Source organism: Hesperophylax consimilis, chromosome 5 (genome assembly GCF_061612785.1).
Source record: "Hesperophylax consimilis isolate HC1 chromosome 5, BYU_Hcon_1.0, whole genome shotgun sequence".
In the NCBI taxonomy this organism is placed as follows: Eukaryota; Metazoa; Arthropoda; class Insecta; order Trichoptera; family Limnephilidae; genus Hesperophylax; species Hesperophylax consimilis.
Window position 1 is genome coordinate 27,425,601 of NC_142840.1, and position 18,017 is coordinate 27,443,617.

Sequence of the window (18,017 nt, forward strand, 5' to 3'; positions counted from 1 at the left end):
AGACAATAGCCAAGACTATGTAAATTTATGGATGCAGCGAAACTAATAATATAAAAGCAGCACCAAATTTAAAACTCCTCTCCATGTTACAAATTTGGTCACATAATATTTTATCCCTCTACCCAGAATATTATAATGAACTTTTGCCATTATGAGTCATCTGTCATAATATAATACACCGTGTTCCACGCTTATATCGCGAAACTTTCGGGTAATTATAATATTTAATTATTGAAGACAATATTAGCGATTTCTAAACGAAAATCAATGCATCGAGCGGTTCCCCGGCAAGGCAAGGGTCCGGGGTTCGAGTCCTAGATGTGACCGTATCCTTTTCTGATTTTTCTGTTTCAGATTTTCGTTTAGAAATCGCTAATATTGTCTTCAATAATGAAATATTACAATTTGAGGTTTTACTCAATAAAGTTATTCCAAAAAATAAATTTATGTTATTCACGAAAAAAATAGGACATTTTTTTTTCATAATAGCTCAAATAAAAAAAAAAAATATGATAAATTTCTTATTTGTGTGCAGTTTACAAAGCGTTCATATAAACAAACCTTTATAATAATTATTTTTCGCAGTCGGTCGGCTGTTCAAGATTTGAAATGTGAGGGTGGCCATTTTGTTATCCGAACACATGCATTACCCGCAAAAGTAAAGCCACGATTACACATGACAGTTTTTAAGGCAATTTTTGTTTTGGTAAGAAATTAGAATTGATTTTGTCAATTTGTTTTAATGAGATTGTTTTCTTAGATTATCAAGAATATATGAAATACCCTTAAATTTTCGCGGTATAAGCATGGAATGCGGTGTAAATTAAAAATAATGTAAATAATAATAGTATTCTACATATTAAAAAAAAATCAATGTAGACTTGGTTTCTACTTTTTATTTACGTATATTTCCCCAGAAGACATAATTCTTAATATCTTTACCAAGCGTACGATCTTTATCTTTTTGAAAAAAATTGAAAACAGTTGAAAAAACAAATATGGCGTCTTGTCAACGCTTGAGAGTTATATGGATATTTCACGTTTACAATTGATAATGAAAATTAGATGGCGTAGTGAAAATGATTGCGACAGAAATGAATAATTGTTTTACAGAAAAGCTGTATGAATTTCTTCACGCCAGCGTTTACCGTTAAGATAATAATTTTCTTGATAACAGTTTAAATAGCGAAAAATAAACCAAGAAAATATTAATATATCATTTTCTATATGATTTGTATACGAATCGATTAATGTTTCCATGAAATACAGGCCATCTTGAAAACTATGTTCCAATAATAACTGTTTTTTCTAGCGACATTTTCTTCATTCTTTCAGCACTGGACAGCAATAACAGTGCGGCGTTCTTACGAGAGGAAAGCGCGCAACTTTTCGGCGTTTGTCTACGTTATGTCACCATTTGTCATAATTGCCGTGATATATCCCCTCTTCCGGGTGTTCTTACTCTCCGCAAGAGGCTGCCTAAAGTGCTGACGGAGAAGGAGATTCACACAGGGAGAATAAAGATTAAGAAAGTCTCTAAATATGCTCCTTATTTGCTTTATGGCCGTATCTTCCGCTCCGGCCTCTCGCCTACGACACAAGACGGAACGGTGAACATCGTACAACCGAATCTTTATTGTTCAACACACAGGATAAAACATGAAACGAATAATAAAAAAAACACCCCATTATTATTTATGACAAAACAGCGGATTTTTGAAACGGCGGGCTTTTTATGATGATTTTTACGGAGGCTCACTGAATTTCACTTTCTTTAAACTAAATTGTTGCTTAAGGTTAAACGCGTGTTCATAGATGACGTTAATTGAATTATTTTTATTAAAATACGCTTTTTGCAAGTTATTCTTTACAATATTAAGACGGAATATTTGTTTGCGCCCGTACATACGCAATATATGAATAAATAGTTTTATGGGTATATGAAATATATGGATTGAATCATCGATGCAATTTTGTATTTGCATGCCTTCTTGAAAGAATTGAGTTTTTATACGGATAAAACTATTTATTCACATTCATATTGCTTATGTACGGGCGCAAACAAACACTTTGTCTTAATATTGCAATATGTAATAAAAGAAATAAATTAATTAATTAACGCTATCTATGAACACGTAGAATATAACGAGGGTCGCTTTTAATCTTAAATGTTTTTTAGCGTTTACGAAGCACTGAAACTAGTGATGGCCTAGAGAGAGAACATATTTAGAGCTAAATCTAGCTCTAAAAGAACCGAGTTGGTAACACTTAGGTTGTTCAAGTAAAATTTTGTTCGGCGGCTTCATATCATAAGGCTGGTTGAATGGAAGTGAAATTGGCGTTGATGTCTAAATAGCCGCGGTCTGCCGACCCCCGGCCTAGTGCTGGTTGAATGGAAGTGAAATTGGCGTTGATGTCTAAATAGCCGCGGTCTGCCGACCCCCGGCCTAGTGCTGGTTGAACGGAAGTGAAATTGGCGTTGATGTCTAAATAGCCGCGGTCTGCCGACCCCCGGCCTAGTGCTGGTTGAATGGAGGTGAAATTGGCGTTGATGTCTAAATAGCCGCAGATGCCTAGGCAAAAAGCCGTGGTCTGCCGACCCCCGGCCTAGTGCTGGGTGAATGGAGGTGAAATTGGCGTTGATGCCTAAAGAACCACAGCCGACCCCCGGCCTAATGTAACGATTCTTCGTTAAATGATCGTAGATTGCCGAACATAATACAACGTAACCTAATTGTTACATAAGGGGGGATTGATGGAAACAAAGTAAAGGATGACGCAACACTTCAAGATTGGGAGTGCTGGAGTGTATTGATGATAGCAAACCTCCGATAACAGAAATAAAAAAATGACTTTGAAATAATTCTATCAAACCAAATTAGCTCGTAGGTATCTAAGTGGAACGAGTAAAAACCGCACAGTTCAAAACATGTTTAAATCAATACAAATTTCAGAAACAGAAAATATATTTTTCATAAAAACGCGTCGTTAGATCCAGTCTTGCAAGTTTTCATATACATACATATATTTTCAGACAGACCAATCAATCAACCCTGAAGATCTGGCAAAAGAAATAAACAAATCGTAAAGAAATCAAAATCAAAAGGAGAGCAAACTTTATTCAAAAACAGCACTACAATGGCCCGCGTATGCTAATGCGCAAGTAGGTACTTATGTGAAGCGGGAAATTTATTGTGAAAAGTTTGAAAATCGAACTGGAAGATTGATTGCTCCTATTGTCCGGCAGATGGCACTGCCTACCCTTAAAGGTATATAATATTATATATGGTACAAGTTTGCTTGGCCAAAACCTCCTAGATCACAAGGCCGGGACACTCATTCAAAGCAGCCTCCTAACTTGTAAGGGATTTTACAAAAATTTTCGTTTCAATTTTTTTTCAATTCCCTTTTTATTAAAAGATGATAAAATGTTTTAGTTCATTTAAACAAATAAATAAAAAAAAATTTTTAAGGTTCCCATACAAGTTATTAGGCTGATGTGATTCAGTGTCCCGGTGGGCCTTGTTTGGCACGCTGTGTCGTTTAGAGCAAAATTACACGACCGATAACTTCTATAGGTAGGTATATGACTTGAATTGTATATGAGGACCCATATTCAAGATTTAAAAATGTTTAAGTATATAATAAAATATAAAATAAAAAAAAATTACCAAACAATCTGTTCCGTGAACGACGAAAATAAGCGGATATAAACGAAATCATTCATACTAAATACCTTTTTTGTTAAAGGAAAAAAAATACACCGACAGAGGCAAAATATTCCTTAAAGGCCGAATACAGGGCAAAAAACACCCACATTCAAAGAAGGGAAAAACAATTCAATAGCACAAATTTCTTTTAGTATCCAGTTCCAAAAAATGCTTAGCTGTCTGAGGGCGGTAGTGAGGGAGCCTTTAAAGCGGTACTGTGCGGTAAATGTTGCAAACAAATTCGAATAAAAAGCAATCGATTAGACGAAGTAATGGGATTGTTCTTCGCCCTACAAGACGATTCACGTGATGAGAGATGGTAAAGGAGCATAAAGGATTTGTTACTTTATCCGAAACTGTTACGTGACGCCATGTTTCATGGGAGAATATCCCTACGTAATAAAATAGATTATCTCTCTCTAACCCCGCCGTCACCTAGATTATCTCTCTCTAACCTCGCCGTCGGCTAGATTATCTCTCTCTAACCCCGAAGCCAACTAAAAGATCAAATGACAGACTTTTTAATAACAACAAAGTTAAATCTTAAATGAAATAAGCACTTTGTTTTTCACCACAAAGTGATAAAAGATTTGTTTATTTAAATAATATGTCAAACCACAAAGTGGTTTCCACGAAAACAAAATGAAATGTAGTAAAACGATAGATTGAAGAGGCGTAACAGAGGTAAAACTCATATATTACTATGCAATAGCCAAAATACTAATCTAACAATTATCCTGGTCCACTTTATCTCAATTATTTTATTAAGGATAGAGGGGGTATAATCAAAGCTACAAAACTGGCATTCCATGCACAAAATTAGTTCTGCTGAGAGTTGTTCTGGGCTGCGGTCTGCAGGATTAAGATTAAAGATAGGTAGCCCTAAAGATAGATAAGAAAGGGCACCGGCAGAAAAAGAACAGGAATTTAAAAAGTGAGTCCATATAAGCAACTAGTTTAAAAACGCCTCTCATGGGGTGGATTTTTAAAAACGAAGTAAATATAGAAATAATTATGGTATTTACATAAAAAAATTGGTAAGACACATCCACCGTTTTCCCGTATTCGCACATTTACACAATCTAAGGTTATCAGGAGAGTAATCCGGCTGGATATGGTCCAAGTTTTCCAATCTCAGCAAACTTTGGATTGTCAGACACGAGGACTTGTCGCATTTTGCAGATTCCGGGTGGAGCGAGCCAGCGATGGACAACCCTTGGCGTAGGTCGGCCTTTACGTGCGTGTAATTTCATCCCTGGATGCAGAACTACTTCTAAAAGCAACATGATTCTGAACATTCAGCAATAATAATACGGAAAAACTGATTTTACGTGAATTATAATACACGAAGACTGTCGACTTTTATAGCCGTTCAGATGCTATTTTAGATAACATAATATAAAGAAAGTATATTATTCTGAAACAAAAATTGAGCAAATCATAAATGTTAAATACCCATTTGAGAAAGTTGAAACAACAATTTATTTCACGAGACGAATTATTGCCATTTTCTACAGAATTGTAAGTTCTTACCGTGTGTATTAAAAATAATGATTTTGAAAGTGAATATCGACACACAAGTGAATGTATATTACATTTTTAATCGCCATGTTATAATAAATTATTTTCACAACCCCTCGTACTAGATAGCAAATAAACCCTAGTACAAGCATTACGAATAGTGAAACTCGTCGTTAAGTCAAAGGGGAGTTGGGAGGCAAAATTATGTATTACAGACATATAAATCACTTATGATCACAAAAGATCGCCTACAGATAATGATAACATCCATAACGTTCATTAAACGCAAAGAAACTCAAATAAAATAATAATAATATAGAAGGTATCGGTATAAAATCTGAACTACCATATTTAAATCGGACATCCATTTCCCATCATGTATATCGAAAGTTGAGCTCCACTTTTTAAACGATAATCTTCGATTCATTACCATCACTCAAGCAACATAAGCTTCCCAGGGAATTATCAGTCCAAACAATCGGACGTTCGTTTTTAAATGATCTGAAAATCCTCATCTTCAGATAAGCGATCTGGATCCGGGGTTGAGGAATCGAGGGCGTTAAACGGACAAAGGGATTAAGCCACGGGACAGTTTTAATCTAAGGGAATTATCGGGTTTTTATGTGTTAGCACGTATATTCCTGATCCTGCTGATTGCTTCCGAGCAAACGTGGGGAAAATTCCTGAAATTTTACTGAATATTTACTAAATTTCAGCGGAACGAAGATTTATTAGAAATTTAACTATTGTTAAGGACGTAAATCATCACCTTCATTATGTTATCTAAAGAAACCTAAAAGGTTATTAACATACAGTGTTCTCCTGTCAGAGTAGAAAGGAAATATAAATTAAACACAGGGTCATGTCGTAATAAGGGGAATTTCATTAGGCATACGTTACTGAATAATTTGGCATTGAACTGAAGGACGAGTAAAATGTACGGTCCATATGGGTACTTCAGGTAGACGGGTTAATCCGTAGAAGGCGTAGGTATTTGTAAGTAAGTCCGTCAAGATATTAAAATAAAACTGTCATTACTTAGTTCCAAAGTAATATATCTGCCAAAACGTTAAAATTTATTTCAGTCATAAAAACAAAAGTAGGTTCGCATTAAGCATAGTAAAATTAAAACAAAGTTATGATGAAAGTGTGTGGAGAAACGATGACCAAAGTTTAATGGAAGTCGAATTAAAATAAAAGTTAAACGAATGTTTGCGAACTTTACAGAATAAGTAATATCGAGGCTTTTATGTGGAAAAGAACACGATCAGAATTAAACAAATTGGTTTACTGAAGCGTAAACAACTTTAACGACCGAGCCCATCCCACCCCTTTTGTAAGTCACAGTAGAATAATAAGTCAGCACTAAAAACTATTGTTGCCTTTGCCAAATTCGTATTATATGTAAATTTAGTATAAGTCAAACGCTTCATCTCCATAACTGTATCAAGCCCAAGATTGAGAATACGCCGCCAATGATACTAGTAACGTATATTTGCAGACATGAAACTTCATTCATAATTAGGGCTGTTTTAGATAAATGATTGGATACATAATAAACTAATGAGATAATATTATAATATCAAACTTCATTCATAATTAGGGCTGTTTTGGATAAATGATTGGATACATAATAAACTAATGAGATAATATTATAATATCAAACTTCATTCATAATTAGGGAAGTTTTAGATAAATGATTGGATACATAATAAACTAATGAGATAATATTATAATATCAAACATTTTTGAAGAGGTAAGAAATTTGTGAATAAAGAATTTTCAAGTTTCACGAAGAGAATTTAAAACAAATGGTTTAATTTCACGATCAAGGAATAAGGCAGATACTTTCAGGAAAATCTAGATTCTAAATCTGTAAGAAAAGAGTCCTAAACGCCATCTTTAAATGCCTGTGAAATAAGATTGTGAGCGCCATTGCCTCTAAAAGATGTTTAGCTAACTCCGGCGTAATCCCACCGTTTGGTATTTAAAACTTCTCAACAGATAAGGTCAGCGGCCGGATCCACTTTGCAGACTAATCCCTATTTACTTTTCTTACGCTCACTTAAAGCTTTTTTAAAACCGGATAGTCATGTGAGACATCACAGAAGGATTGCTGTACCATTACTTCTTTATAATTAAAAAGAGGTCTTCCCTTTCAGGGAATACGAGTAAAAATACCAACACATTCACATATCCACTGATTGATTATTTAGCAGAGCCGTGAGTTGTTTGTTCGGTGTCTAAAACATAATATAAGAATATGTATCCTTAAAGTTAGAGATAAGAGCGAAAGAGCAGGAAAAGCAGGAAGAGCGCGGAAAAGGCATTCGGATCCTCATTAACGAGTCATTACACGTGACAGAGAAAAATGGCTGCCGCTCCATACAGCCATGATTTGAATAGAGATAACTCACGTTCTCTGAAGAATAAAACATTTTCCACGGACGCGCGGTGCGGCGGTGAGAGGTGAGAGTAAGAGTTGAGACCCGCTAAGAGCACTGCTAAGTGTGGGAGACGAAAGAAGAAGGAGATCGGCGAACAGAAGCCTGAAGATTAAAAGTAACGATACCAGCGCTGCTCTACCGTTTAGCTTTTCTAGGGGAATTTTTCGATGTTATCGTTGCCAATACGGGCCGGAGTTTTCCAGAGAAGTTAGAATGATTGAAACGTATTTAAAGGTATTATATGGCGGGAGGCGACGTACAAATCGATTACAATAAAAGGTTCAAAGCTTTCAAGAAGATTACGTGGCTGTTTTCGAAAAACGTTTTCATTAATGCCCCTCCATACACCGACGAATGATTCAATGGACTTTTACTGATATTTTTTTACATTCTACGATACTGAATGGCGAGGCGAAAATAATATATATATATATATATATATATATATATATATATATATATATATATATTTATATATATGGTTATCTCGTTTGATGAAATGTAAGTAAAAAGCTTTTTAGATTATGAAAATACGCGCGTTTGTTTAACATACCCCGTTATTTTCGAGTAAATACCCGAACAAATAACTCGGAGCAGTATTTAATGCGCTGTAATCAGAATTAATGACGGCAAAGAAGAAAAATAATAAAGGCGAACTTTTACGTGGCGATTATTTTGACACGAGAAAGTTTCCGTGGATTCATAATATCTTCACAAAAACAGTCAGAGTAATCGGATAAGATAAACTTACGGAAAAACTTTCAGTAAAAGATATCGTTAGCGAGTGCTTGGACATGGTTGATTTTCTTCGGAAACACATTTTTTAAATTTCTTTTCTCACTCGTAATATTTATATAATCTTTCCCGATGAATGCAGATGAAGTTTAACGAAAATATTATTTTAATGAATAGGGGTAGAGTATGTCCCTATTATGAAGTGAGAGAGCTGTTACATTTTTATCATATACGGCTCTAGGGAGGAACGGATAGAACGGAAAGCTGGCTGGATTTTAATAGCTCGATATGGGAACAGACTATAATTGTTATTGTTTGTCAGCTGGCGGAGGTATAATCTATTCACTGAAATACAATTATTTCGCTTTAAACTGAAACTCGCTAGACGCGTAACGAGAATATTACGTCGACGCTAGTTACATAACATTAAACTTATAGAGATACAAGTATCTTCAATATAACGCGAGAATACTGTGTAGATTTACGATTATGCTAAGATTAATGCGACACTAAGCCGAGCAGCAGTAGAATGTTTCGCTATAAACTTGAACAATACCGGTACCTACCTGAATTCGCACAACTTTACTGTACTTTTGCGATGTATTCATCTTACATTCGACTTACTAGTATTAATGTTCGCTTTAAAAACGGTTACGTTCGGTAATTATAATGGTATTCTTACCACAAAAAACATATGGGTATCTTTGAGAAAAAATGGGAACTGCCTTTTGTAAAACCCACCGGAAAATGATACTTTTCGAACACCTGGGTCTCAAAAAGAAACCAAATTTATACATAAAATTTAAAAAAATGAAATTAATCCTGCCCAAAGTCAAAACGAATTCATAAATAAAGAAAAATTCTATTAAAAAGCTCTTATTGTTCAATATAAATAGAAATAGATAGTGTTTTAGTAAAATGTGTTGAGATAGCGTTAGATGTTACTGTATAATGTTAGCATCTAAAAATACGAAAACTTTGACAGGCTAAACTCGGGTGAAATTCATAACAAGACGTGATTATAGTTGATACAGCGGGTAGGCGAATCGTCAGGAGAGATGGGAGATGGGAGTACCGGGGAACATAAAGGCACGGAGGCGGCACAGCCCCGAAACAAGCGCACTATTCCACGCCACGTCAGTCAACAGGGGGTGGCGCGACTATGAAAAGAGTGATTTTTCATTTGCACCGTTTGCCTGAGAGACGGGCGGAATCTTGGAAAAGCCATTGAGGTGTTCAGGGCGAACAAATTTTATTTTACTTTTCCGTGATATTTTCACATCAAATCAAATGTGAATACAGTCATTTTTAAAGCAGAGCTTTATCACGTAGAACACCTTATATTCCGCAGTGGGAAATCTATAATCAATCTACGAGAGCGAAATACTTAAATGATTATTTTAATTAAAAAATTAACCCGTCCTTTCTCATGTTAATGAGAGGTTGGTTGACTGTTCGATCTTGGGTTGAGATTCAGTAAAAATACGATATAATCAATAATAACAATAAATGCAGTTATAATAAGCTCGCTGTTAAATTACTTCATGACGTAATCTTTGATAGTAGCTTTACACATATTCATAATTCTCGCGCACTCTCATTCAATCTCCTGACATTTGACATGGTCTGATCAAATATTTGGGTAACTTAATAACGCCACGTTTCAATCTGAAATCTATCGTCAGCTTAATTATCAAACTGCCTATCTAGATTGGGCAAATTGCTCAGGAGACCCAAAAAAACTGACTCAAATTGGTTAGACAAAGTGATTAACATCTTTTTTACAGTTATGATACTCTAAAAATAAGTTTTTTTAAAACAATTAAGTTACTATTACAATTTGTAGTTTATCGGCTGTTTTAATTTTAATTTGTGTTGTAGATAAGCAGGAACAAGAGCTGAACTGGTTTACATTTTTCACCTTTTTCCAGTCACTTAATTATTGTCTGTTCACGATATTGTGCTTCACAACATATGTGAACTCTAAAGCTGTAAGGACAATATTCATCAGCTTCTAATAACGAAATCATGTTTAGCTACAATAATTATTTGAAAAATTCTCCCGTTAAAGCGGTCTGTATACTCCGCTCATCCCTCTCTCTCTCTCTGGTTTCAATCCTGGGATTGGTTTGCAGCAATTTTATCCAATCTCCTCTTCCAATCTTCCCTGTCTTGTGCGGCTCTTTTGACTTCTGCATATGATGAGCAGCGCACGTCCACCAGCAGGTCCTCCAGGTACTCTCGGCGTGGGCGTCATGGGCGTCATCAGCGTCATCATGCTCATCCCTAATTTTCTGCAATTGCTATTTTCCACTCGTAACGTTTAATCTCATTGTTTTTGTAAGTATTTTCTGGACGAAAGGGGTTCTTTGTAAACTTGTAAACATTTAAAAAAGGGGTTAAAACAAATAATTTGTATAATTTAATTCATATAATTATCAATTTATTGCAAAGAAGATGTGATAACTTCCCACGTACCACTAGAGCACCTACATAACTAAAAGCAAACAAAAATGATACTTATCTACCCCTGTGCTGGAGAATTTGCCGAAAGAGGGAGAAATAAAGCAGCGCCACAATAAAAATAGCACTCGGGGTGGCACACTCGCGCCGGGCGGCACATTGCTATTCCTGACGGCGGGTCCCGCTGTTCCTCTCCTTCTCCCCGGGGTGTTGAGAGTGGAAGAAGAAGAGGAAAAATAGGAAATGAAGTGAGGGAAATTGTACGAAGAGAGCGGTGAGTCAATAGTTTGTTGGAATGCGCTTGAAAATCTGACAGTATGCAGTTCAAATAAATTCCCATAAAGGTACTTTACTTTATTAATGTAATTGGTGGTTAAGTCATATTTGTGGCTTTAAAAAAAACACCTATTTGAATTTAACTTTTGTTTTCGGTAATGAATGAATGAAAATCTTGAAAGTGGACATTAACCCACTTTTCGGCATCCGATCGAGCTGAAGCTCGGCAGATAATATCGACAATGCATTCTACCACCTTTAGTGGCAATCACGCATGTACAAGCGGATAATAAATAATAAATCGGTCCATTAAAGAAGGAGTGTTCCCAACTATTTTGAAAACGGGCAAAGTAATTCCAATCCACAAAAAAGGAAACAAGGAAGAAATTAATAATTACAGACCAATTACAATTCTAAACACGCTTTCAAAAATTCTCGAGAAACATATCAAAAACCACCTTTTAATTTTTCTTAACAAAAACAATATACTATCACCAAATCAATTTGGATTCAGAGAAAATATGAGTACCTCACATGCCATAGCCTCAGTAACAGACTTCCTCAAAACAAATATAGATCAGGGTAAAAAATGCCTTGGAATATTCCTAGACCTGGCAAAAGCGTTTGACACAATTCACCACCAAAACCTGTTCAATAAACTTAAATATTTCGGAATCACGGGAACAGAACTCAAATTAATTGAAAGCTACATGGAAAATCGCACCCAATATACCTCAATAGAAAACACATGTAGTGACAAGGAACAAGTATCCTACGGAGTACCACAAGGCAGCGTACTTGGCCCAATCCTATTTCTTATTTATATTAACGATCTATGTCACCTCCAAATAGACGGGGAAATTATAAGCTTTGCTGATGACACTGTGTTACTTTTTAAGGCCACTGACTGGAACACACTAATCACAAAAGCTGAAGTTGGCCTAAATATTACAAAAAAAATGGCTTGACTCTAACTTATTAACTTTAAATATAGATAAGACTAAATTCATAACCTTTAGCATAAACTCGAGAGGCCAACCCGCCAAAAACATCTACCTTAAAATACATTCCTGTCACTCAGCGAGCACCCCGTGCAATTGTCCTCCAATCACACAAACCGAAAATATAAAATATCTTGGTATATACTTCGACCGATATTTAAAATGGGACAGACATATTGAATCGGTTAAAGGAAAGATAAACAAGTTGATTTACTTTTTCAAAAACGTGAGAAATATACTGAACATATTTGATATTAAGAATATATACCTCGCAATAGCACAATCTATAATGGAATACGGCATTATTGCATGGGGCTATGCCAGTAAAAAATACATAGACACACTATATAAAGCTCAGAAAACCTTAATAAAAGTTATACTTAAAGTACCAATACTAACACCCACTTCAACCATATTTAAACAATTCCCAGTGTTGAAGATTCAAAATCTATATTCAAAACAAATACTTACTTTCCTTTACAAGAACCTAAACACATTTAAAACTTCACAAACTTCTCGCAATACCAGAACAAGACATGCACACCAACTACTAATACCAAAAACCAACACATCCTTTGGACAAAAACACTACAGATTCCAGGCTATAAAACTATTCAATTCACTTCCAACACAATATAAAACATCTAATTTTACAGAATACAAAAAACACATATGGAACTGGCTACAATCCTGTTAATATTTATTTTTTTTATATTTCACTTTTTTGGAATAACTATGGAAAAACTACTGTTATAACTATGGAAAAATCGATTTTATATTTTAATTTTTAATGTTTCTCTGTGTAACCAACTCCACTGTATTGTTTTAGAATTATATAACTTTACAATTGAAAAAGTCCTCCACAACACAGGTGAACTCCTAGCGTGGAGGACAATATACTATACCATTGTTTAACAAATATATTAAAGAATAAATAAAAAAAAAAAAATATATATATGCATTTCTCTGGAATTGAATGACATTGCACCAGTTAAAATATACGAAATAAATGTCGGTCCTACCCAATCGGGATTCGGCTCAGTTTTTAGTGCGGATGAATCCAGTCCTTGGGTAGGAAGGTTCAATTCTCAGTCAAACCAAAAAGGGTGTTTTAAAAAACTTCTATTAACTTATTTATTTTACGCCTAATAAGGCTTTTACATACATATATACCAATATTTACGAAATTATACTCATAAATAGTGCAGGAAATTACTGTTTTTAAACACTTGCACAAATATATATATAAATAAAAATATTGTTGAATTTGATCCACACAGTATGTAGGTACAAAATATAAAAATCCAAAATATTTTTTCTTTCAACTGATAAAATACTGTTAATGTGTTAGACAATTTAAATAGCTTTTTCAAAATATTCCCCTACTTGATGAAAAAAAAATCAATAAGGTAGGTATGCTTATATATTGAAATTGATGTACTAAATATTTATTTATTTTGTATGAAACAAACAGCTTCTATATAATATACGAGATAAATATACAAGTTAACTGAAGTCAAGCCACAGAAGTTTCTTATGTTAAAGTGCATTAGAAATTAAGTTTTAGTATCTTAAAATTAATTTGGTGTTAAAGGAAGGGGAGAGGAAGAGGAAAATAGGAATAGGATATGAGATTCTGCCGATACATTCCATACTCTCATATTAATAATCGATCGTACGCATTACTTCATATCGATATTTCTTTAGGTTATTACCAAAAATGTTAATGCTGTAAAATTTTGTATTATATTGTGCACATATACGAGGAAATGGGGATTTTTTCGAATGTTTGTTCTACACGAGGGTAAATAAATCAGATTGTCGGGTTGATCTAGACGGAATATGAAGATTTATTAAATTGGTAAGTTCTGGTGAGTCCAGACAATTATTTAGGATTTTAAATAATAAGATTTGATCAAAAATTAGACGTCGTGTATATCAACAACATCAGAGTATTTGTTTCCTTATTTTAAAGGTTGATTGAGGTAACCTATACATTTTTAAAATCTTCGTGAATGCAAATACTCAGTACAAATCATTGAAATTAATCATGATTAAGATAATAATTATAACAGAAAAAAGTAGTATGTGTAACAGTTCCCCTGCCAGTGAGAGCTCCGTGGTAACCCAGTTTTCTGTTACGTGCGCCGTTTATGAGAGAGAGAGAGAGAGAGGTTACGACAAATCTATCCACATGCCTCCATGCATTTAATAGCGGTAAATAAATGAAGTTTTAATTTGATCAATATGTTTTGGTGACAGCGAAATTTCCTGCTTTTTACCAATTTCTCCATTCGGGTAAAGTCAGAATATATAGATGATTTCGAATGGCAGTTTTAATTATGACAGAAATTGTGGCATATAATTTCAAATTTCTCGAGGAACCGTCACTTTTGACATAATGGAGAGGTGATGTCAAAATATGGTTTGACGATTCTCATACCTTGTGACGTATCAAATCATTTCTTTTGGAGGGGCAGTCATATCTTGACACATTGGAAGTGAAGTGCTTACGGACCAAGGAGATATTGCGTGTGAGAAAAAAATGCTTGTGTATCCTTTTAATTTGAAGTAAAAAAATCATTCGTTTCTCGATCGAAGATTTTTTTAAGCAGATTTCTTAAATCCAAAGGTTTTTAAATGTAATATAACCACTTGCAATAGGGGGTTTATAATAACAGAGGCTACAAAAACTGATGATTTGAGTTAAGCTTGGTTTCGGCAATGCCTTAATCATATTTATTAGTGATACGAAGCTCTTTCTATACAGTTACATTAGCGTAGTACTTAGTAGCCTATTATTTAAATTAATATACATATAATCTCCCCGGTTACAAATAACCTGACAATTTTTGAAAATCTCCTACTACCACCACAGTAAGCGGAAAATGTGCTTGTGTTGTGATGGAGGACTTAGTCAGCCGAGGAATTGAAAACAATACGCGAAGCCAACTCAGCCACTGACCGGTTTTACATGATTAACTAAGATACATCATTTAAATGAACAAAAAAAAGTGAATTACTAACTTAACATTATTGAAATGTTGAATATCCTTCGATTAGTTATTCAATTAATTTATTACAGGTTCTGTTAACGTTATTGCGGAGTGTAAAGGATTTATATAGGTAATTTGATATTTTACTACTTTTGAAAGTAGCTATTACTTTGTGGTTATCCATTATATATATAAAAGAAACAATATTACTTTGTTAGAACCACTAATATATTTTATTAACGCCAACCGGTTTCGGAACAACCGTTCCTTCCTCAGGGCAAACATATATTGACTTGACAATTACAAAACAGTGGAAGAGTTCAATGTACTACCCTACCACAACACTTAGTATTTTACTAGCTTCCCACGGGTTTGACGATAGTTAGCTATTTTGAAAAGTACATTTATCAATAAAATCAATCAAAACAAGAAAATTAATTATGTTAACACCGCAGATATGTGCTTATGTTCGTCGAATTTGGTAGGCGAGTATGGTCTGCATGTATTCATTGGATAACCAAAACATCTGCCGTAGGTCAGCATAAGTGGTTCGATGCGTTTGGTGGACTTGAGAGGTAATTCTACATGATGGTAGAAGTAAAAAAAATAAATAACTTTGAGAAATTTCAATGTTTATTTTCCCATACAAACAATTCAACTTTCTGACCTAAAACCAACTTGAAAACATTGAAATTTAGAAAAAAGTAATTAATTCCTATACTTCTAAAATCATGTAGAATTACCCCCCCCCGAAGTTAACGCACTTTACCCCCGGAAACCCTGTATACAGAGCTAGTTAAAAGTTCTTGGTTATTTTCCAACGTGTTTGAATTCAAACCCACAGCCTTCGAGTGCAAATCCGCGTACAAGGACTACTACTATTACGGAGGCGCCAGCATTATAATATTGGATATTGTACCTTATTGGTCTAAAACCCTTCCACACCGAAGACGTCTGTATTAAAAGATACATTAACCCCATCAAAACGTGCACGGGTATAATTTTCATTATTTTTGTAGGGGTCGGATATTGGAAATGCCAAAAGGACAATTATTTTCGAGAATTCATAAAGTTCACCGACCGGGAAATGGCGATTCGAATTTGATTGCAAATACGACATTTAAATGCCAGTCCCGACTGACGTTAAAATAGAATTCAAAGGGATGGAATGGAAACAAAAGGCTTACTACATTTACTACCCTCGCGAGGAGAAAACCGGGTAGACCCGCCGTACAGAGACTTTGTGCATTCTATGCTTCATTTGGTCAACGAAACAAAGGAAAAAAAATAAAAGACAAGTTTCATCCGTTTTACGGTCTTTTATGAAATAAACATGACCAAAGATATTATGTTCGTTAAGGAGGGCGGTCCGTCTGACAATCCATTGTTAACAGATCGATTGCCATCTCTAATGTACAGACGCAATGTGGGCATGCTAAGTCTGTTCTAAGGGTATTTTAATATTGCCTACTCTAAGGAGCTAGCAGCATTGATCTTTCACCGAAACTCAAGTTCGCGAGCGGAACACCCGTTCACAGTTGATGGTGGCTTAATGAGAACGGGCCGCTTCTTCGACTCGTTTGAGTGTAAGACGTCTCTTATTTGGAACGAGCTACCGGCATCTGTTTTCCCCCCTTCATATAATACGGGCCTCTTCAAGACCCGCATTAATAAATTCCTTCCTACAGCTCCTTCCGTAACCTAGCTCAGAAAGCTGCCCAACCGGGTGGCGAAATAGTTCCCCTGCCTTTATACTGTACAGACAGGGGCGCACCTGTGAGGTGGCTTATATATTAGTATATATTTTTTAATACATAAAAAGTTGTTCACAGTGGAATTTTTTTACGTGAAATTATATAATATAAAGGATTATTAAATGGGTTACAAAATATAGAAATACAGTACAATAAAGTTAATAATTATGACAAACCTGTGACTCTTCTCTTCTTAGCTGCTTTGGAGTAGCAGATGAGGGCTCCGAGAAAAAAGACTGAAGACAGCATTTCAGCTCGGCCAACTACACCGGTCACCTGCAAAAAAAACACACACATGTAAATTTAAACTTGATCATTATCTCAACCAAAAAAAAACTATTTATTCTTAAGTAGAGAATGACTGAATTCTACTTTTGAAACCTTTATAACTTCTTCCACTTTTTCATATAACTTGCATCATTTTCATTTTGGGAGGCGGGTTTGGGTATCGCAGCCCCGAGAACCATTTATTGGATAACCACCACCTCTGCCATAGGTCATCCCGAGTGGTTCGCTATGTTTGGTGATTTAGCAGGGGTGCCCAGGTTCACCGGGTGAGGTGTGTTCAGGATGCGCCTGCCCACCAGCTGTGTGGCGTGCCAGATCGGGAGAGGCTGGTTTGGGGAGACCCTTTGACCAATCCAACTCTTAACCGATCGCCTTGAGCTGCAGCGGGAGGGATACATCATTCGTTCGTCACTCTTGGACACACTAATCCCTCGACTCCTACCCACCCTTCATACATTTTCCTTCCCAGAACTTCAACTCCTACCTTTCTTTAAAAAGACTCTCCACAGAGCATCACCAAAGATGACATAGGCCCCGGGGGAAATTATTTTTCATCTTCCCTACAACTAACTAAAATCATCCTAAGGGGGTATTTCACTATGTCGGGCTAAATATCTGACTAGCTATCCGTTGGCTGGATTTAAAGATCAGAATAACTTCGTTATTCAACGGCGACCGTTTCACCATTGTTTCGAGCTTCCGGATAGATAACACTCGAAATAGTCTGGCAACATCGCAAAATGTTTGCAGTTACCCCATCTACTGCCACGGCTGTCATGCGTCACAGTCCGCACACCGCGAAGTGTGCATTTTTTTGGTTATGTTA

The 18,017-nt window shown here is 35.4% G+C and overlaps 1 protein-coding gene across 2 annotated transcripts in view; it reads right to left on the reverse strand.

Moving 5' to 3' along the window:
* LOC149423727 (protein O-mannosyl-transferase Tmtc3-like) overlaps positions 1-18,017 on the reverse strand; it is a 347,668-nt gene that overhangs the window by 24,967 nt on the left and 304,684 nt on the right. For both annotated transcript variants that reach the window (XM_089631781.1, XM_089631780.1), the window contains exon 4: positions 17,080-17,179. In XM_089631781.1, the coding sequence (XP_089487907.1) occupies positions 17,080-17,179 (100 nt within the window). The remainder of the gene's footprint in view (positions 1-17,079; positions 17,180-18,017) is intronic.